Source organism: Rhinolophus ferrumequinum, chromosome 6 (assembly GCF_004115265.2).
Source record: "Rhinolophus ferrumequinum isolate MPI-CBG mRhiFer1 chromosome 6, mRhiFer1_v1.p, whole genome shotgun sequence".
In the NCBI taxonomy this organism is placed as follows: domain Eukaryota; kingdom Metazoa; phylum Chordata; class Mammalia; order Chiroptera; family Rhinolophidae; genus Rhinolophus; species Rhinolophus ferrumequinum.
In genome coordinates, this window is record NC_046289.1 from 63,157,369 (window position 1) to 63,180,123 (window position 22,755).

General features: G+C 39.2%; 1 protein-coding gene across 3 annotated transcripts in view; it reads right to left on the reverse strand.

Moving 5' to 3' along the window:
* Nucleotides 1-22,755, reverse strand: part of GANC (glucosidase alpha, neutral C) — a 61,123-nt gene that overhangs the window by 10,787 nt on the left and 27,581 nt on the right. For all 3 annotated transcript variants that reach the window (XM_033109704.1, XM_033109706.1, XM_033109705.1), the window contains exons 11-20: nt 18,109-18,344; nt 14,818-14,944; nt 13,840-13,919; nt 11,376-11,519; nt 10,428-10,524; nt 9,191-9,292; nt 7,384-7,627; nt 6,001-6,065; nt 4,528-4,604; nt 631-705 (exon numbers count right to left, since the gene is read on the reverse strand). In XM_033109704.1, coding sequence (XP_032965595.1) covers nt 631-705; nt 4,528-4,604; nt 6,001-6,065; nt 7,384-7,627; nt 9,191-9,292; nt 10,428-10,524; nt 11,376-11,519; nt 13,840-13,919; nt 14,818-14,944; nt 18,109-18,344 — 1,247 coding nt within the window. The remainder of the gene's footprint in view (nt 1-630; nt 706-4,527; nt 4,605-6,000; nt 6,066-7,383; nt 7,628-9,190; nt 9,293-10,427; nt 10,525-11,375; nt 11,520-13,839; nt 13,920-14,817; nt 14,945-18,108; nt 18,345-22,755) is intronic.

A 22,755-nucleotide genomic window follows, 5' to 3' on the forward strand; every position in this document is an offset into this window, starting at 1 on the left:
CCATTTAAAATACACAGTTCAATGGTTTTTAGTATATTCTGAGTCATGCAACCATATCACAATCAATTTTAAAACATTTTCTTCACCCCAAAAAGAATCCCTGGGCCCATTAGCAGTCACTCCCCATTGCTCCCAAACCTTCTCTGTTCTCCAGCCCAGAGCAACCACTAATCTACTGTCTGTCTCCATATGTGTGGGTCTTACACAGAGCACTGATGCCCTTGGTTCTTTCTATTCGTATGTAGGCATATGTTATGGACTGAATGCTTGTGTCCCCCCAAATTCACATGTTGAAGCCCCAATCTCTAATGTGATTATATCTGGAAACAGGACATTTCTAGAATTAAGGCTAAATAATGTCATAAGTGTGGGGCCCTCATCCTGTAGATAGTTCACTCTCGCCCTCTGCCATATGAGGGCACAGCAAGAAGGTGCCTGTCTACGTGCCAGGAAGACACTCCTCACCAGGAACTGAATTGCTTGGCACCTTAATCTGGAACTTCCAGTCTCCAGAACTGTGAGAAAATAAACTTCTGTTGTTTAAGCCACCCAGTCTGTGGTATTCTGCTGTGGCAGTCTGAGCAGACTAATACAGCACAACAAGGGAAAACAACAGTGAAAATAACTTACAGTGTCCAAGGCTACTGGGATCTTCACAGTACAGGCTCCTTCCCAATGAGCAAATGTCTTCGTGTCATACCAGACCTGAAAAGGAACAGACCCCATGGAAAAGAATATAGGCGTAATTCTGCTCACAATTTCATTATTCAGTGAAACACCCATTTGTATTGATTTCAAATAACCAGAAAGCTAAAATAAGTATAATTTTTAAAAAATCTCGAATAGAAGTTAGGAAGAACACATGCTTTTAAGAAGATCCCAAAGGACTAACCTACTACTGTTCATAGATTAATTTGACTAAAAGGCCACTAATTTGTCCATCCATCCATCCGAAAGTTATTTATTAAACAGCCTACCAGGTACCCAGCACTGCTAGGTATACATGAGTGAACAGAAAGACACAGTTCCAGACTTCATGGATTTTACAGTCCAGTTCGCTTATAAAAATTTAATGCGTCTATTAGTAAAAAAGATGAAGAAAGAACAGCAAAGAAGAACAGCACATTACAAGCAAATAAATTACAAATGATGCAGGAGAAAAGGAAAGTGTCAGAGAAGGATACAGATCTTGGAGAAAAACAAACGGAAACTTGCATTACTACTCTAGGATCATTTATTTTTTACAGAGTACAGTACAATTTAGGGATGAGGTTCAAACTCTTATCTGGGATCTTGTCAAGGGGGTTTAGTTGCTGAAGTACCAGAAAGGTCCTACAAAGTAATTTGTTGGGATAAATCCTTAAGGTACCACCAGAAGCAGCATGAAAACAAAAACCTCTTTCTCTCTTCTAGCCCAGGGTAATTTCTGGCAGCCGAGAGTCTATTTCGCAAGTTCACCTCCTGGGATTACCACATCCTTTATATAGCTGAGCTGTTGCATCTGTCACTATCCTGCTGTGAATGTGAGAAGGTTGTTTCTTGACTATGGTTAGCTACAGTAAACTCCTTTTTTTTTAATTAAAATTTTTTGGGGTGACAATGGTTAGTAAAATTACATAGGTTTCAAGTGCACAAATATGTAATACATCATCTATATATCACATTGTGAGCTACACTGAACTCTTAATTCAACAGGCTCACACCCACCTCATCATAATGTATTATCCTTGGCTGGATTCAATATGTTAATGTTTTGTCAAGGATTTCTATGTCTGTCTTGACGAGGGATATTGTCTTAGCTTTCTTTTCTTATAATGTCTTTCTTAGGTGAATTCCAGTAGGTCTAGATAAAGAGCTGGTGGGAGTGAAAGGCAAAACAAACAAACAAAAAACTGATTCAAACAAGATTTGGGGATTACCTGTCTACCATTTCTAGAACTAGTTAAAATGAGGGATATAGGGTATGTGCTCTGGTGCAGTACACAAAGATCTCCAGCCTAGAAAGGGTATAATTGGTACAAAACACCATGTAGATCAGACCTAGAGCTCAGTCACCAAGCTCCTGACCCAGCAAGTACTTACTGAAGGCCTATTATGTGCCAGGTACCCAACTAGACCCTGGGAATACAGCATAAACCTAATAGATAAAAATCACTGCCTTCCAGAAGCTAACATTCTAATGGGAGAGACAGATAATAAAACATATAAGCCAGGGGTGTCCAAACTTTTTTCAACGGTTTTCACCAAGGGCCATATGCGGTAAAATACACAAACAGCCGGGCCACTCACTCGAGGTGAAGTACGTATTGCCTCACCTGGTTTATTTAAGTAAACTAAATCTATTTTTGGAATTTGCTGCGGGCCAATTAACAATGGATCGCAGGCCGCAGTTTGGACACCCCTGATATAAGCAAATACATAGAATGTTAGAAGGTTGCATGTTCTGTGGAGAAAAATAAAGGATGAAGGAGGGCTGGATGGGGGCAGTGGGAGTGGTTTATAATCCTAAACAAGTGGTCAGAGAAGGCCTCACTGAGAAGGAGATATTTGAGAAAAGACTTGAAGGAGAGGGAATGGGGAAAATGACAGTGAGGGCCTTTAGACACCCCTTGGCACAGTGTAATGTGGTACTAGCTAACCAGCGACGTAAAGGTCTAGCAAGAAACAACTTGGCTCTTCTACCCAGGCTTTGGGAAGATGTAAGCAAGAGAACCAAATAGAATGCCTTGGGAAAATGGTGCTGGAGGAATATATTATACAGTCACAACAATATGCCTGCAATGATGATAGGTCATTAATAAAAATGTGTGGCTAAGTCAGAAAGGGAGTTAGTTCCTCTTAATGGAAGCTTATACTTTGTTAGAATAAACTTGAGAAACTCTCAGCAAAAATGCTTTGACAGGACAATTTATTTAGCTGTTGTTGTATTTAACCTTTTCCTCAGGTTTCTGCTTGGCAGGGGAACCTTTGTAAAGAGCCCTCACCTTCAGAACTGCAAATGACTGGAGAAACCAAGGGGAAAGAACGTAATTCATGAACATTCTGGAGAAAAGCCTGGTTATTGTCATATCGATCATGGCAAGTGCAGTGGGCTGGTTGGTGGCCCCTCAAAAAGATATATTCACTTCCTAACTCCTGGAAGGAGTGAATATTACCCTCATAACAAATTTGACTAAATTAAGGATCCGAGATAAGGAGATTGTCTGGGATTATCCAAGTGGGCCCTAAATGTCATCACGTGTCCTTATAAGAGATAGGAGGAAGACACACGGACACACAGGAAAAGGCACTGTGAAGATGGAGGCATACATTGAGGTAATGGGGCTACAAGCCAGGAACACGGAGGATTGTGGGCAGCCACCAGAAGCTGGGTCACAGCCAGGGAACAGATTCTCCCTCAGAGCTTCCAGAAGGAACCAAGCCTGCTGACACTTTGATTTTGGACTTCAAGCCTTCAGTACTATGAGTGAATCAATTTCTGTCATTTGAAGCCACTAGGTTTGTAGTAATTTGTTACAGCAGCCTCAGGAAACCAATACAACAACCAAATATGTAAAGCTGGATGGAGGGAGAACACTGGCACTGCATGTGGTGGTTTCTTGGTGCTGCCGTAACAGGGCTTGATAGTCCCAAGCAGTGAGCATGGTCTGGCTCAGCCACCTCACCTCTCGCCTTGACAGCCTAAGAGTATCTTGCCATGGCGGTTCCACATCAGTTTCATATCCTTCACGGCTCTTCCCCCTGCCTGCGGAAGCCTGTGGTGATGCTCCAGCACTCAGCGACTCTCTCGGGGATCTGTCTCCTTCCTGCTCTCCACACCACACCCTCTTTCCCGGGTCTGGTGCCCCAAGTGTCTCCCCTGTCTCTTCTTGCTCCTTTGGACATATCCTCGGTCTGTCTCTGGAGGCTGTTGCTCTTACCACCCATGGCTATCTGCTCTGCAGCCCATGGGTTATTCCCACCTCTCTCCCGTGCTTTGCATGGGTTCAGTGGCCTGGGCTTCAGCAGGTCCAGGTGATATTTTCTACAGTGACCATAATCAATGACAATAACCAATAAAAGAGCAGAGGAAGGTTGGAGGGGCACAGAAGGAAGTCACTATTGTTACTTTTTATCCACTCCCGTGAGTGTCTGGAGACCAGAGCGAGAAACAAGGAGCAAAGTCTGTTTATATTTCTGTTTCCCACCCCAAGTTTGATACCTCATAGTAGACTAAAAATTTCTGACTTCCCAAAACCTCAATGTGTTCACAAGGAGTCACTTAACACAAGGCTACGTTTGAAGATAAAGAATTACTATGATCCTCCTTGGCGTGATCACCTATTCATGTTCGTCCATGCTTTTTCATTAAGTTTCTTGACCTCTGAGGACAGTGGTCATGACTTACAAGAATCTTCAGTTGCTATAGTCATTTGGGCTGTCTTCACAACTGCATGATGAAGAAATCTATTTCCTAACGGGCTAATTTATTAGAACGAGGGATGAGATATGAGACATGGAAGATATGCGACTGTCATTTACTCTTACCTCATTTGGTCCCGGCAGAAACACATCAACCACAGTAGCTTTTGGCTCTGTGACTGGATGAACCAATAAAGCACTTCCTGAAAATGGAGAAGAAATAAAATCGAATATCATTATAAGAGGTCTGAAAACATCCTTTCCTTTTAATTAAGTGCTTTTGTGGGGTTAAAGATCACTCGCTGAGAAATTCTTCAAGGTAGAAACCTTGGAGAGTTGAACCAGTGATTCATCAGAGAGATGCATTGCTAGAAAGAGGACAGAGGCTCAAAGAGATGACTGTATTATTGCCTATCATTAGTGCACTTATGGTATATTGGGATTATAGGAAGGGACCCTTTCTTACACAGTCTATCAGAGTCTCATTTTGTACGCAACTGCGTGTGTCAGTAGTTTGAAAATGCCATTGCACTTCTCCAGGTGCTTCATTGTTTGCTATAAGTGACTTTGGTGATGGTCAGTTGTTATCCACAAGTGTGGTGGGTGTGGATACTCAATCCTCTTCCTTGTGCAATTATCATCGGGAAGGCTAAAATTCTCTTAAAGGCAACCTGAATTATTAATTTTGTTTTGAACTTTGCACCACACATATGTAAAATCCATCCACTTATGAATTCACTCCTTAATTCAATAAATATTGATAAAGTGCCTACAGAGTACCAGGCACTGTGTTAAGCTCTGGAGGTATAGCGGCAAGTAAGGCAGACATGTCCCTGCCCTCACAGAGTTTACATTCAGTGAAGACCGATATTAAATAAGTAATTACAAATTAATTAGAGTTATGATGAATACCCAAATTTGAAAGTACCACATGAAATGAAAGTTATGTAGTAGGAGTGGCTGACTTTGATTAAAGTAGGTGGAATTACGTATTAGGAAGCAATTTTGGTCAGGAAAATTTTCTCCAAGAACGTAGCTATTTAAACTGAAATCTAAGGATGAGTGAAGACCTAAAGAGCTAGGTATTTTACAGTTTGCGGTTTCCACTCTCTAGAGTTCCACCTTTGGGGAAACTTTCTGTTGAGTCTGGCTGCTTGAGCACTAGTCCCAAGAAACTTCCATGTTCTAGATTTGGTGGTTAATCCTTGTTAAAGAAGAATCCCCCCTCCAGTGGCCCCAATCCTATTTTGCATATGAAAAAGGCTCTTTTGGGTCTTTACTTCAACCATCTCATCTACTTTTTTCTACATCCCTCCTCTATAGTGGTATCACAGGCTTAGGAATGGATCCAGAACAAGAATCCCAATTGCATCCATAAATAGAATGGATTTATTTAACATTAACGATGTTATGAGAGGTGCTCCATGATCACAGATCGCATTTATGCACTAAAAATCTTGGTGATAAAATTTATTTTATTTTTATTTTTTTGGCTTTCTTGAATTAGGGTGTTTTTTTTTTTCGTGCCTTACACTAGAAAATACAGTAACAAGAACATAATTACAGTATTTATCATAACTATAATCAAGAAATGCTCACCCAGCATGTATTCATCTTCCACACCAAAAGTCTCTAATTCATCAGGAAACTCTACCCACAGAGGCCTGCAGAAAGAAAAAAAAATTCTTACTTCAACATCATTAGATGTTTCATTACAATTCAATCACATATTATCAGTTTTATAACTATTCAAAGGAAATTGGAAAAAGCCAAACAGCCAACACTCTTTTCATATGTTTCAAGATTTTATGAGCAATTGCTATGATTACTAATATTTTTCTTATGGAAAGAGCTATTAATTAGTTTAAATGGTCCAATGAAAGATTGAAAATTCTGGTATCTGCAATTTTTCCTTCTGAATGTTGAGCACTGAATACTCCTCCAACGGGCAGAATTAGAGCTCTGTGCAAGTCCAAATGCCTAAAACATTTAGTATAAGACAAATTTAATGTTTGTAAAACCATATTTTATAATGATATAAAATCTGCCACCTTTTTTTCATGCTGTAACTGTCTTTCATGCATCCTGAATCATCACCTATTTAAATGAAAAGAACTGGTGTATCTCATTTTCAAGCTGGCAACATTTTTGGAGGGTGGAAAAACTAGTGTGTGGTTTTTGTTTTATTGTTATTGTTTTACATAACTATGTAGGAGGCATTTGGGCTTATAAAAATAATAAAACTTTTAATATCTATGTATCTGAATATTAACTTAATGGTTCTAATAATTTTTTTCAATTTCATGAGGAAAAGATACATTTTAATAAGAGAAACATTTTTATTCACTAGACTTGTAATAATATATTCCTTTTCCTACTGAATGGTAGGTAACAAAGCTGGCTGATGTCTAGAATCCCCAGGGAAACTTCTAACAAATAGAGATCCCTGGGACCTATCCAGTGAAGTTCCTAGTAGTAGATGTGGAGGTGTGGCTTTAGAATCTATTTTCAAAAAGCTCCCAGGTGATTCTGGTCTGAGCGAGGTTTCGGAACTGCTGATATGGAAGTCTTGGGGTACTATGTGTATCTCTAACCTAGAAAGTTGATTTTTCATTCATGCCTTTAAAATAGAATCAGAATATAATTTATACATCAGGAAAAATATTCATCTCAAACTTGGAATGGTTTAGCCCTAAGGGTAAGATAGAGCTTAAGATTGGCAGAGTAAATTGTTCATGAGAGGATGTTTGTGGGTTAAATACTGAATGAATTCAAAGTTACTTCCTTTTTCTTTGAAAAATCTCTATTTCTGTCTCATATCGGTATTAATACTTGAATCACAAAGTAGGAGGGGACCTAGCTATCTTCTGTGACCTCAACTGCCAGCACCCTGTTTACAATCAGTCCATAAGTTGATTGACTCCATTCCCCAGTGGTTGGGTAGATTGGTGCTGGGGCCTCTGACTGGTGAAGCCCATTTACCTCATGATGGGTTCGGAAGCCACGTGTGCACGGTAGAACAGAGAATACCAATAGGGCAGGAGGGCGTAGCGCTCTCTGATGGCTTCTCTGATGAGCCGGGTGTGTTCCTCCCCAAAGAGCCAGGGTTCCCGTCGCTTGGTATTCATGGTGGCATGGCCACGAAAGAAGGGCTGGTAGGCTCCGGCCTGGTACCAACGCACTAGCAGCTCTGCCTCTGGATTCCCAATGAAGCCGCCTACATCAGCTGATTAGTCAGTCAAAGAAAGACTTTGTGAGGCAACCAGGCTTCTAACAAATGATGCACACAGGTAAAATAAGACCTTGAAGACTGACGGGAAAGGTGCTGTGTGGGGACAGAGTCCCAGAGAGCAGTTTCCAGGCTCTCGGCCTCACATGGAAAGGTGCTGGCTCAGGTAGCAGATGGCCATCAGCAGTGACTAGTTGGCCATCAGCAGTAACCAGTTAGCCATTAGCCACTGATACAACTGCTATGGCTGAGCTAGCAAGCGCGGATTGCAGTTAGCAAGTGGGGATGTTGACAGAGAAGCAGACGGCAGGCTGCGGATCGTGTGGCTCCTGCTTCCTGTGTCTCCAACCCAGCCGCCAGCAAGAATATAGCGGTATGACTCCCTTATTTATGGCTCCATGGGTGTTCCTTTTTGGCCTCACCATATCCTGCGTTCTTATGTGGGGAGTGGGAGCAGACCCCGCATGACACTCCGTGTGACATGTTGTATGTGCATTCGAAATGATAGGATAAAACTGTGGCCTTAAATTAGAAAGCACATAGTAAAAAAACAGTCTATTTGAGGATCTGACAATATGCTCTTCAAATATTCTTGTCAAAAGGTCAGAGGCTTTCCTGCAAGATCAACATTCAGGTATGTTCCAGAAATTGCAAAATGTCTGCCTGATTCAATAAGTCTGTGTTTAGGGTGGGTTGGGGGTGGAGGTTTGGTATTTGATTTCCCTTGAAAGCAACAGCTAAAGGAAGATAAAAATTATATAAATAACTAAAGAGAAGCAGAAAATCAGAATTAGAGGTGTTAAGTAGAATTTCTTGTTTAGCCCTTAAACAGGATACATATTCCTTGTATGTGGACCAATGTCATGAAAACACACCATTCAAAAAGTGATATTAAGTCGCTTCTATTCCTACAGAAAACAAGGGGCAGCTGGAACTGTAGCCATGCTGAGCACCTTACATACTGAGATTTTTCATCTGCAGAGAATTACTGGGATTCGGGGCAGGCAGCCCCTTAGACAATCTTATTTAATTGAATTTATCTTTCCCAAAAGCATATCTTTTTTTTAACAGTAAAAATATGTCACAGCATTTTAAACCTGTGGAGTAAAAAGGATTTCTGTAAGACTGATTTCTGATTTGCTAAATCCTCTAGTTCTCTCCATTTTTCTCACTTTTTTTTAAAAGAGTAATGAGTTTTATTTATTTATTTCCAACCCTTTTACATTTGTTTCCCAATTACAGTTGAATATTTTTCTCCCTTTCAAGAAGAAAAGTAATGTGTCAGGAAGAGAAACTCAGTTATCAAGAGTGGCTAAGGAGGAAGCAATAAGAATGAGGGAAAGCAACACTCCGGCTCCCTTTCTGACTTTATTTTGTGTCCTCAATTCAGACAAGACACAAACAGCTCTGAAGCTACACTCCTTTCACTGTCCTCATTTTCGCTTTCTCACATTTATCCCTGCCCGAAACAGCCAAGGAAAAGGGATTTGTGACCAGCTTTGACGAAAGTAACCTTGCTTTTTATTTTCTATCACCTCAAGCCTGAGGATATCATCTTACCTCCACAAAAAGAGATCCCAGTAACGTTGAGAGTGAGTAACATAGGGATAGAAATTTTCAGGTAACTCCATTCTGCTGTGTTGTCTCCTGTCCACACAGCACCTTTAGTCACCAGTAACAAGGTATTAAAAAAAAAAAATCACAAATCAGCCCATGCACTCAATTTCATATTTAGATTCCTTATGTATAACAGACAATATAAAGAAAAACATTTCTTTTTTAAAATAATTTAAAAATATTTTATTTTTCAATTACAGTGTGCATACAATATTATACACATATAAATATCTAATCATTATGTTGTACACCTGAAACTAATACTCATATCCTTACTGATTTATACACACACACACACACACACACAGACACACACACACATTTTTAAAACAAAATTGGGATAATAGTAAACATTTAGGCATCCTTTTTTTGCTCTCAATTATCATGATGTCACAAACATTTCCTCATGCAATTGAGACTCCTATTTTAAATAGCTTTATGATAGTCTATCATATGAATATACCATACTTTTATTTATTCCCTTATTGTTATATATTTGGATTTTTTGTTTGTTTGTTTCAAGAACTAAGGCTGTGATGAGCATCTCTGTACATGAATCTTTGCCTGAGATGACAATATTTTGTCCTTTTCAGAGTACCACAGGGGCTGGTTTCAGGGGTGGAGCAGGAGGCCTAGTAATGTCCATGGTAGACTGAAGGCTGGATTCTTCACACTACAACCTAAGCTCCCAGTTATTTATACAAGGCCAGGGGAACTAAAATAGTTTACCAACCTGCCACAGGTTGGTAAAGTTGAACTAGATCTGTATTAGCTGATAAACTGGATCCAGTTATAGATGACCCTGACCACAAGCAACAGCCAGGTCTATTTTAAGCCATGTTGCTAAGTGGAACAGGTGGTTGAAGGAGTGTGTTAGAAGTGTATTTTCCCTGGTTTTAATAAATAACGCAGACAGGATCAGAGGTGACCATCCTAGCAAACTAAGATATTCTGAAGTTTTTTCAGTGGGAAACAAGAACTAAACTTTATTAAAATTGGTTTACTCTGCTCATAGGACAAAATGCATACTTCAGGGCACATCACTCTTTACAATCTAATACCTGCCCAATGGCTACTGAAAAGGGAGGCATCAGTAAGTAGCTCTATATGCCATAAATGGTCAAAAAAGACAGGTTGCTAACTTGTGTTTTTAAGTCTGATCATATGAGCCATTCCTTACCATACTTTTGTGATCCAGCAAAGAAAGAACGCGTAAGAACAAAGGGTCTCTCCTTTCCCTTAGATCGTTGGATCAGTCCTTCTGCAGTAGCCATTTGCTATAAAGTAAAGGAGATTTTTCAAAAAGATGATTGGATTATGACATTGTGCAGACGTCCCCAATAAACTATTTAACATGCAAAAAGTAAATGATGGGAATGTGAAATGGAAAATAAATCCATTAAACAATTTTTATGATGTAATGAAACTACTCTAAATTCCCCTATTAAATGAATGAAAAATTTTCTTTGATTACAACAGCAATGAAATAATAGTAGTAAATAGTAAGTTAGCATTTATTGGTGCTTACTATTGCTAGGCATTTTATAAGATTTTCTCTTATAATCTATACAACAACCTCTGAAATAGTTTTCACTGATGAAAAATGAGATTCAGAGAGGTTAACTGACTGGCCTTGGCCTACATAAGAAAATTCTCTACCAATTCAAGCAAGAGGCTGTTAGAGAAGTAAACACATTCTATCTGAAAACCACACTGTATCTAGCCAGCAGCTCCCACTGGAAGATACTAGTTGGTGGGAGAGTCATAAAACCACAGTTACATTCTGAAAATAACAAAGAACCATGGGTATAATTTAGGGAAAGTGACCGCCAAGTCTTTTTGGATGTGATTGGCAGATGGAAGGCAATTCTACCACTTTTTATTGAGATGTTTCTATGTTATCATTAATCTCACAATATCTGCAAATTCAAGTTTATTATAGAAGGAAAATATGCACAGGGAGAAATAATAAGTCTTATATTGGCTACAACCTGATAAGACTCATTGCAATAGTCAGAAAAGACACACAAAGAGCAATGGACAGCATAGTATGGCGATTACAAAGAAAATGACTCAGTTCAAAAGGCGGGCACATGGGTCCACTGGGCGTCTCTCTTGGTTGTCTTACCTGATAAAAACCATAGATGTTGTGAAGTTCTCTGTGCTCCCAGTTGCCATGATGAATGGCATTCTTCTGCATGGTTAGCTCTGGCCCTCTAAAGACAGAAGGCTCATTCATGTCGTTCCATATGTAGAGGATGTCAGTAGATCCCTAGGAAGGAAATCTTGGTCAAGGTAAGACTCCTACAGTGATGATGTTAATATAGTCTTCCCTATTCCTCTTTCCTACTCCATTTAATTTATTATGTTTATCATCTGCTCCGTCCTCTGCTCCACTGCTAGAATAAAAAGCTCCACTGGGCAGGGAATTTTGTCTATTTTGTTCATTGATAAATCCCAAATACCTAGAATAGTACCTGAACCACAGAAGGTTCTCAGTAGGTATTTGTTGGTGAATGAGAGAATACTGTGCTCTGTTGTCTGTGAAATACATGTTGCCCAGCAAGTCCATTCACATCTACATGGAGAACCCCCACTGGAAAGGTTGTGCATGTTCACAGTTAGGCTCTATATCATCCGTCATCTGCTATAACTCTTAAGCAAATGAAGGCCAATTATAGTTGTCTGATAAAATTCTGCCTTCCTCTAATGCTTTGAGACTTGACAGCTATGAGACCTGTTTGTTAGCATGACGTGTAGTTTGTGTTCTGTACTGAATTGTTCAATTTAGAGTGGGAAGGGGCAGTTGAGTCATCTAGTCAACATGGTGTTACAATCCCGTTATAGAATCCCTGGTCTCTCAGCATTTGACTCAACAGCTACAATGACAGGTAGTCCCTCAGGCAGCTCATTCCATTAATTTCTCTGTCTCCCTTTTTTTTTTTATTAGTTTCAGGTGTACAACACTATGCAATAGTTAGACATCTCACAAAGTGATAACCCCCTCCCCCAATCTACTGCCCCTCTGACATCGTATATAGCTGTTACAATTCCATTGACTCTATTCCCTATGCTGTACTCCATATCCCGTGACCATATATATATTAAATTATAGTTGACATACAATATCATTCAACTTCAGCTTCAGGTGTACAGTGCAGTGGTCAAGCATCTACACCGTCCATGAAGTGGTCTCCCTAATAAGACATGTGCCCATCTGATGCCCTACAAAATCTTTACATTATTGATTATATTCCCCAAACTGTCTTTCATATCCCCATGACAATATTGTAGTTACCAATTTATGCTGTCTAATCCCTTCCCCTTCTTCCTCACCCCCACCCCCCTCCCTTCTAGCAACCATCAGTTTTTCCTCTATATCGCTGAGACTATTTCTGTTTACTTTGCTCTCATTCCATTAATTTCTGAAAGTCCTATTTCTGGTAACATCCTTTCACAGGGCCTAGCTTGCTTTTGGGATACCACAGAATACACCTGCTGCCTTACCCACATGATAGACTTTCAAATGCCTGGAGGAGGCTTATGAATTTTCTTTTGACTCTACCTTCAACAATTTCTAAACATGTGTACTTTTATGAACAAGGCTATATGGTTTTCAAATATTTAACTACCTTAACTATTCATCTTTAGCACCCTCTAAGGGAAGTTTGGCAGACTTTTTCTGGAAAGGGCCAGATTTTCAACTTTGCAGGCCAATCAGGGCTCTTTTTCAATAATTTGACTCTGCTGTAGTAGCGTGAAAGCAACCATAGACAAGAGGAAAATGAATGAGCATTTGGCCCAAGCATTGTTCATCCCTGCTGTAAGCTGTTTTCTGTGTCCCTAATACATGACGCTCAGAAACAAGAGTTTAGTGGTTAAAAGCTGGGCTTGGGAGACAAACAGTTCTGAATTCAAATCTTGGATCTGCCACTTACTAGATGGGTGAACTTAGCAGGTTTTTAAACTTGTTCATGACTCAATTTCATCATCCACAGTATTAGAGTTAATTATAGTTCAAACTTCAGAGGGTTATTGTGAAGATGAAATGGTATATGCACAGAAAGTGTGTAGCCCACTGCGTGGCATATAGCAAGTACTCAATTTATATGAGACCTCATTATCACCCTCATCATAATTGGTTGAAAACAGTTCTCCAGTGTGACTTCTCCTGTTCTCTCTGTGGTTCTTCTAACATTTTAAGAATTGTTTTATAATTATACCTTACTTTTAATGATACGTCATACTTTGCAGGATATTTTCACATATGTAATTATTTTTAATAGTTATACAATGCTATTTATACAAAATTTATATAATAATTTGAAAATATAATAAATCTCTATTAAGTACTTTTATATATCATAGAGTCTATTATTTTAGAGGTCAAAATCACAGCTTTTGTGCATGTAATAATACATATGGCACCTTTCCCGGCACCACGAAAGTCGTAATGTGGTTGCCATCCTTGCCTTTTCATACAAGCATTTCTTATCAGGAGCTACTCAATGAATCAGAGTAGTTCTATTCATTCACTTTTTCCCCTTTTTTCATCATTTCAAGTAATTAGAGCAAACAAATGAAAAACAAACCTGATAAGCAGAGAAAGTGAAAAGACTTGAATACCATTCTCTGACCTTGGGATTGGTGAAATCCAGGTAACAGGAGAGACCTATAGAGGCAGAAGAGTATTAGGAACAGTGGTCCTCCTGATAAAATGGAAGGTAGAATAGATAAGAAAGAATATCAAATGTGAAAGGTAGGCAATCAATGGACACCTTACATCAAATGTAAAAGACAGCTGACAGAGAGGCATGGTCTGGCAAGAGGCCAATGAAGGCAATGCTGGACTCCAGTGACAACCACCAGATCTTTCAACACCAGAGGCCCAGGGGAATGCCAACGAACAAATATCAAGACAGGGCCTGTCCCTCACTAAGATAACTCAAATAATGATGGCAAGTATTCTGGAGTCACCTCTCTGTTCTTAAAAAGAACAGAGAAGTGTTCGTAAGTGGGAAAAGGCGGGAAAAGGAATGCAGGAGTTTCTCTACAGTGCACGGATTTGTGATAAGAGTGCTGTGAGATGATAGAGTGGGATTTCCTTTTGTCCTTGAGGAGTCTCTACCAAAGTTTAATCATTTCTGAAATGAAGAATCCAGAGTTGCCAGAGGTAGCTGAAGTCACTCATGAAAGGCTGGGAAGTCAAAACTATGGGCTAACAGGGCAAAGAGGAATCATAGGGACAGTGGCTGCAGGACCCTTTGTCTTTCTTTCTCCTCCTCTGCTTTTCTCATTCCTTGGCTTTTCACTTTTATTTGCTTAGAGAAATAACATGCCGCTGAGGTATGCTTGTTTGTTTTTCATTCATTCATTGACTGAGATAAATGTATACAAAGTACACTGTACCAGATGTTATGAAAGCTATAAAAGAAGGCAGTACCATCTCCTCCTACAGGTGCTTAAAATACATCAAGAGACATCTACAAGGTATAAGAATGATGGCCAGGAAACCTCCATTAATTCAGACTGAACAAGGGAAATGATAAGTATATAAAGTAGTATCTTACCAGGCCAGCACACCCCTTCAAAGTCTCCCCCTTCATGATTCCTCACAAAAAAGTCCTGCTCTTTGGCCTTCGCATACACTGAGTAGTCAGGATCAATCTTGATGTGAGGGTCACTGATGACCACAAGCTGTCAGGACATAAAGGTTTGAAAGTCTCATCAGTTTCATATGAGCCATATGTTCATTGCTATGTTTTCATCATAGTTCTGGGGTTCAAATTTTACTCAGAAACAACTACTACTAGCATTAAAACATTTCAGACACCAGTAAAACCCTATAACCTTTCATGTGCTTATGGAAATATAAATTGATGTCAACACCAGGCCAATCCTTCTTTATAATGATAGCTGCTGAACCAATACATGTTCCTTATAAGCGAGCATTTTTTAAGCTTCTGTCTGTCTGCGGTGCTGGGTGCTATACATGAAGGATTAAGCAGGCAAGTTTCCTGTTTCCTAGGTATCTAGAGGCTAAGGTAACACTGACAAAAGCAAACATTAAAGAAAACAGGACAATAGCATGTTAACAACAAATCCAAAACCCAATAGTACAGGTATATTGAGGAAGGAGGTTTGAGAAAAGCTGTGATCATAGCTCCACGTCTAGCGTCTGTCCCTGGCTTTCTAACACCATCATTTCCACCTAGGATAGGGCTTCAAAACCATTTTATTTGGCTAAAACAACCTTCTAATCATCGTTCTCCACATCCATTCAACTCTACATACTCAAGTTTAATTCTCCATTGCTCAAAAACTTTTATTTAAAAATTTTTAATTGTGGTAAAATATACATAAAATTTAATCATTTTTAGGGGTGCAGTTCAGTAGTGTTAAGTACATTCACATTGTTGTGCAATTAATGTCCAGAGCTCTTTTGATCTTGTAAAACTAAAACTCTAGACCCCTTAAAGAACAACTCCTCATTCCCTCCTTCTCCACATCCCCGGCAGCCACCATTCTTCTTTCTGTCTCTGTGATTTTGACTACTCTAGGTATTGCAGATTAGGGAAATCATGTAGTATTTGTCTTTTAGTGACTGGCTTATTTCATTTAGCATAATGTCCTCATGGACATTCATTTAGCATAATGTTCATTTATGTTGTAGCATGTGTTAGAATTTCCTACCTTAAGGCTGAATAATATCCCGTTGTATGTATATGCTCTATTTTGTTTTTACCAGTCATCCATTAATGGACACTTGGGATGCTTCTACCTTTTGGCTATTGTGTATAAACGCTGATATGAACAAGGTGTACAAATTTCTGCTCAGGTCCTTGCTTTCGATTCTTTTGGGTATATACCCATAAGTAGGATTGCTGGATCATAGGGTAATTTTATTTTCAAGTTTTTGAGGAACAGCCATACTGTTTTCAATAGTGGTCACACCATTTTACATTCCCACTATTAGTTCACAAGTGTTCCAATTTCTCTACATCCTCATCAACACTTGCTATTTTCTGGATTTTTCTTTTCTTTTTTTTGGTGGTAGCCATCCTAATGATATAAAGTGGTATCTCACCGTGGTTTTGATTTGCATTTCCCTATTGATTAGTGATGTTGAGCATCTTTTCATGTGCTTGTTGGCTGTTTGTATATCTTGGAAGAAATATCTATCAAGTCCTTTTCCAAATTTTTAATTGAGTTGTTTTTTTTTGGTTGTTGAGTTGTAGGAGTTTATATATTCTGCATATTAACCCCTAATTCAAAAGCTTTTAATGTCTCCAAATGCATGCAAAGTAGCCCACACTAAGGCCAGATTCCCTACCACTCCAACCCTGCTCATGCCTTGTTTGCTTGTCAAACCAGCCTGTGTGCTGCTTTCCAGATACCACTGGGTGCTCCAGCCTCTGGCTGCATTGCCCTCTCCCCCTTCTCCCCTTCTCCCCTTTTCCATTAAACATTCACCCTTAAGGATGAAACCTTCTCTTGGTCCACCCCCGACCCTGACCTTTCTTTGACTGTTACATTACTGCCCTACATTATGGTTGTTGTATACTTGCCTTTCCCCCACTCAATGTACGACCCCCAAGGAGCTCATCTCCACATTCTCTTCATCTTTAGCACAGGACCTCAGACATTTGAAGGCCTTGATAAATAACTGCTTATAAGGACATAGGTTCTAGAGTCAGGCTGATCAGCATTCAGATTCCTGCCCTACCACTTACTCATTGTGTGCCTTGTGCAAAATACAAAAATCACTCTATGCCTCGGTTTCTTCATCTGAAAAATGGGGTAACAAAATCTACCTCATAATTTTGTCATGACTGGATGGAATAATGTGTTTTATCTTACTCTCTGACCCATAATAAGTGCTTGATAAATCGTAGTTATTTATTAACTGGGAAATTAGGATTTAACGGGATTGGCTCTGGCCATTTGTGAAAGGCTGGGAATCAAAGGAATGGGTTGAAAAGGCAACTTTAATCTCAAGGAGCGAGACGGCAGGGATCCACTTCCATGATACATATGGAGGCCCCCTGCTTTTTCCTCTCTCCATTTCCTCACTCCCTCTTTTCATTATTGCTATTACCACTACCACCCTTGCATTACACACTTCCCAGTATCTTTTGCCCCTCCCATTTTCTATTTTAGTTCTTTCCTTGGCCAAATTGACAGCTGGAGTCCATTGGGGAAGCAAGCAGGAAAAATGGTGTCATAAAGAATCTGACTTTGTTTTTCACAGACTGTTAAGAGCTGTGAGCCCCAGCACTCTCCCTTACTCTTTTGCCCACATCTGTGCATTCTGACAAAGAAAGCCATGATTCTCCATCCTTTGGTGCCAGCAGAAAGTTCAAACTATGCAAGCCCGGGTGCATGTACAGGAATCTTCATGCCAATCTAACCCTCTCACCACTTTTCCCAGCTCGCTCAAGCCGATTGCAAACCAGCATGGGTGCCAGCCGAGCTCCCCTCAGAATGCCTCACTATGTGACTAATTAACTTATTCATACCCTCTTGGTACCAGTGTGATGTCATCAATCTTGATCTGAGAACCAAATTTTGCATGGGTGGGGGGATTCATCACATCACTACGGGGTGGGTGGCCACAACAAATGGGCCTAAATGCTAGGCCTCTTCTCCCCTATGGGGACTTAGACAACCAGGGATGCATGGCGTCACCACCTTTTCACCACTGCTTTTCTGTTATCATAGTTTCAATTACATTTGAAGGTACTATTTTCATGGCCACTTTTATTTTCTTTTTATTGGCAGATAGTTCTCCACTAATGTGCGAAGGCAAGTTTTAAAAACGCTTTATAATGAAAAGGTTCAGAAGTATTGGCTTATTTTACCTTACGTTTTTTGTTCCGGAGCAGCTCTTGCATCCTTTCGGGGTTTGGGAATCTTTTCTTGTCCCAGGTGAAGTACCTTTTGCCCTCAGTGTGCTCTATGTCCAACCACATGACATCGTAAGGAATGTCATGTTTGTCAAATCCTGCATCCACTGCTTTTACATCCTGTTCATTTTCATAGTTCCAGCGGCACTGATGGTACCCCAAGGAGAAGAGAGGGGGCATGGCTTGTGTGCCTAAAAGAGGAAGAGGACAATTGAGCCAACTAGTACCACAGTGATAATTCTACATTAGATAAACATTTCCTAAGTGCCTACAGGGGCCAAGCACTAAGCTTGGTACTTAGAATATCACGAAGAAAGCAAACTACCCTCAAGAAAGTAACAATTTGGCTGATGAGGCAAGCGTGTAGATAAACTGCTCTACTTGGAGGTGTAAGTGCTACGTGAAAGGTATCAGCCGAGTGCTGTGGAAATACAGAGCAATTAGTAAAAAATTCCGCCTGCTGTGAAGTGCGGAATCTTGAAAGGCTTCATGAGATGGTAACACTTGGTTTGGATCTTGAAGAATAAGTAGGAGTACACCAGACAAAGAGAATGGAGTGAGCATTCAAGCATAGGGAATAGAAAAGACAGAGCAGAGCTGTCCATGATAAGCTTAAGGAAAAGGCAATATTCCAAGGTGGTTACACTGTGAGAGATACAAGTACGAGATGAAACTGGAGTGGGCCAGTTTGTAAAGGGCCCTGTAATTCAGGCTAGGAATTCTAAATCTTCTCTTATGGGAACGTATCAAAAGTCTGGCAAGATGTAACCTTAGCAGAGCTATGTTTTAGAAAAGTTAGTTAGGGAGCAGTGTTGGGACTGATTTGAAGGGAGAGACTGAAGGCAGGAAGAACGGTCAGAAAATTATCAAAGCATTTACTGATAATAGGGAGAACTTTTGGTCAACCACCAGCATTATCTTTTTCCCCTCCGAAAGTCCCACTTATATCAGAGGAAAATAAAGAAAAAAAGGAGAAAAGCCACAAGAACAAAGAGAATGGGAGAGGAGTAATTTCAATAAATTTTGGAAGGTAGCCTGCAGGGGAGAGATGGTACCTGCTGAGCAAAGCCAGGGAAGCTCTTACCAGAGTGCTTGTGAAGGGAAGACGGATGAAAAGAGCTCATCCCGGCTCCCAGAACACTAGCAGACAGGTACATGTCTCCTTCCATCCCAATACTAGGGTAAGACTCCTCAGGCACACAGAGCATCCAGGCAGAGCCTTAGTCTTAAATATGCACTGATAGCCAAGGATCACTCAACATTTGAATAAAGTCTCCAAATTTAGAGGGACCAACATAAAGAAATAGAATGAAAGGATCTCTAAGAAAACAGGGACAATACAAGGAACCGAAGTCAGTATCAAAACATCAGTGTCTCCAGGGAGATGAAAAAAGATATTATACCCATAAAATAAGACTAGGATAGCATAAAACAAGTAGAAGATATTAGAAACAAGAATGATCAGAGGATAAGAAAGAGTTTTTAGAAATTAGAAATAGGATAGTATAAATGGAAGGCCTAGAAGATAAAATTGAGAAAATTTTATCTTATCAGAAAATAGACAAAAAAGGGAAAGGAGATGATAAAATCTGTAGAGTACAAAGAGATGAAGGAGGGGAAGAAATTATCAAATGAATAGTTTTCTAGAACTGAAGGACACAATTAAGATTGTAAGAGTCCACATTTAATACCCAGCTCATTGATTATAAAAAAGTCTGTATCAGGCATTTTGCTGTAAAATTTCAGAATATTAGAAATTTTAGAATATTAGAGATAAAGAGAAGATATTTCAGAGAGAAAAGATAGATCATATACAAAGGAACAGAATTCAAACTGATTTTGGAGCAAGAAGATAGAAAACAATAGAGAAATGTCTTCAAATTCTGAGAGAAATAATTTTCAATCTAGCTAGCCAAATTATCAATAAAGGATAAAGGCAGAAAAAAAGATGTTTTCATATCCACAAAGATGCAGGAAGTGTACCTCTAATGCATATTTTCTTAGGAAACTACAAGAAGATGATCCAAATAAACAACAAACAAAAACAACAAGGCAATAAATCAGACACACACAAAACATGGGATCCAAGAGAGGATGGATCTAACACCAGAAAACAGCAAACGTAAGTTCCAGGATGACAGCTGTGCAGGGAGCCTAAAGAGCAACAACCCTGATGGAAGCAGGATGGAGTCATCTGGGAGGGAAGTCTTCAGGAGAAAAAGTTGAATGGATAAAGTTCTAACACCCTTGAGCTTTTGAAAAAATGTAAACACTGACTATCGATTTAACCAAAAACTATGACCTAACAATATTGGGAGGGAGACGAAGGAAAGATATTGTTGAGTTAAATCCTCATCGGGAATCAACAGATAATCTATAAACTTATAAATTGAATTTCTTTGAACGTGGTGGCTGACCCAGTGATTTTGATGCACTTTCCTATAAACCAGACTTATTCTCCATAATAACAATATTGAAAGGACCTGCAGGTGGGCCTGACAGTACTTGTTCCCATAAGGGTGTCTTCGCAAAGCCACAAATTCCTTGTTCCTCCCATCAAAATTGGAATCAAATTCCTCTTCCCTTAAACATGGGCTAGACTCAGGGACTTTTAACAATAGAATGAGCAGTAGTGCTGCAACAGTACTTTTATTTTTAATAACTTTATTGAGCTGTAACTCACATACTACACAATTTACCCATTTAGAGCATACAATTCAATGTTTTTGGTATATACATTACCACTTTTTAAAAACTGTGGTAAAATATATAACATAAAATGTCATTTTAACTATTTTAAGTGTGCAATTCAGTGGCATTAATTACATTCACAATGTAGTAGAAGTATCACCACTAGCTATTTCCAAAATCTTTTATATCACCGCAGAGAAACTCTGTAACTATTACGCAGTAACTTTCCATTACCCTTCTCACTCTCCAGCCTATGATGACCACTAATCTACTTTCTACCTCTATGAATATGCCTATTGTAGGTACTTCTTGTAAGTGGAATCATGTAATATTTGTTCTTTTGTGTCTGGCTCATTGTATTTTGCATAATTTTTTAAAGGTTCATCCATGTTACAGCATGTATCAGAACTTCATTCCTTCTTACTGCTTAATAATATTCCATTTTATGTATATATCACATTTTGTTTATCCATTCATCTTTGATGGACACTTGGTTTGTTCCCACCTTTTGATTATTATGAAAGTGCTGCAATGATCAATGTCATGAAAGTGTATGTTCAAAGTCCTTGCTTTCAATCCCCTTGGAGTGGAATATATCTAGGAGTGGAATTGCTGGGTGTATTAGGGTACTGCAGAGAAACAGGACCCATAGGTTGTGCATATATGTGTATATACTTATATATAAGCACACACAGAGAGAATGATTGATTTTAAGGAACAGGTTTATGTGACTGTGGCAGCTGGCAACTGTAAATTTTGCAAAGCAGACTAATAAACTGGAGACCCAAGGAAGAGCTGAAGTTGCAGCTGGAGTATGAAGGCAGTCTGGAGACTGATTCTTTTTTCTTTAGGGGACCTCAGTCCTTTTCTCTTAAGGCTTTCTTTCAACTGACTGGATGAAGCCCACCCACCTTATGGAGAGTAATCTCTTTTACTCAAACTGATTTAACTTAATCTTGTCTAAAAAAAAAAAAAAAAAAAAAACCTTCACAGTGACACCTAGACTAGTGTTTAACCAAAAATCTGGGTACCATGACCTAGGCAAGTTGACACATAAAATTAACCATCACACTGGGTCATATGGTAATTCCATGTTCAGCTTTTTGAGGAACTGCCAAACTTTCCACAGCAGCTGAATCATTTTATCCCAGCAATTTCCCCAGCAATGCATGAGGTTCCAACTTCTCCATGCCCTCATCAACACTTATTTTCCTTTTTCCTTTTTTCTTTTTTTTGATTTTGCCATCTTAGAGGATAGGAAGTGGCACCTCATTGTGGTTTTAATTTTCATTTTCCTAATGACTAATGATGTTGAGCATCTTTTCATGTGCTTGTTAATCCATTTCTATGTCTTTGGAGATATGTCTATTTAAGTTCTTTGCCCATTTTAGAACTGGGTTATCTTTTTGTTGCTAAGCTGTAAGAGTTCTTTATATAATCTGCATCCTAGACCCTTATCAAATATATGACTTTGCAAATATGTTCTCCCAGTCTGTAGGTTACCTTTTCACTTTCTTGAAAATATCCTTTGATGCACAAAATTGTTTAATTTTAACGAAGTCCAACTTACCTATTTTTTTCCTTTGTTGCTCATGATTTTGGTGTCATATCTAAGAATCTGTTGCCAAATCCAAGGTAATGAAGATTTACCTATTTTCTTTTTTAAGAGTTTTATGGCTTTAGCTCCCATGTCAATCCATTTTGAGTCATTTTTTTGCATATGTTGTGAGGTAGGGTTCCAACTTCATTCTTTTGCATGTGACTATCCAATTGTGCCAGTACTATGTATTTAAGAGACCATTCTTTCCCACTGAATGATCTTAAACCTTTGTTGAAAATCAATTGGCCAATAGATGTATGGGTTTATGCCTAGCCTTTCAATTCTATTCCACTGGTTTATGTCTATCCTTA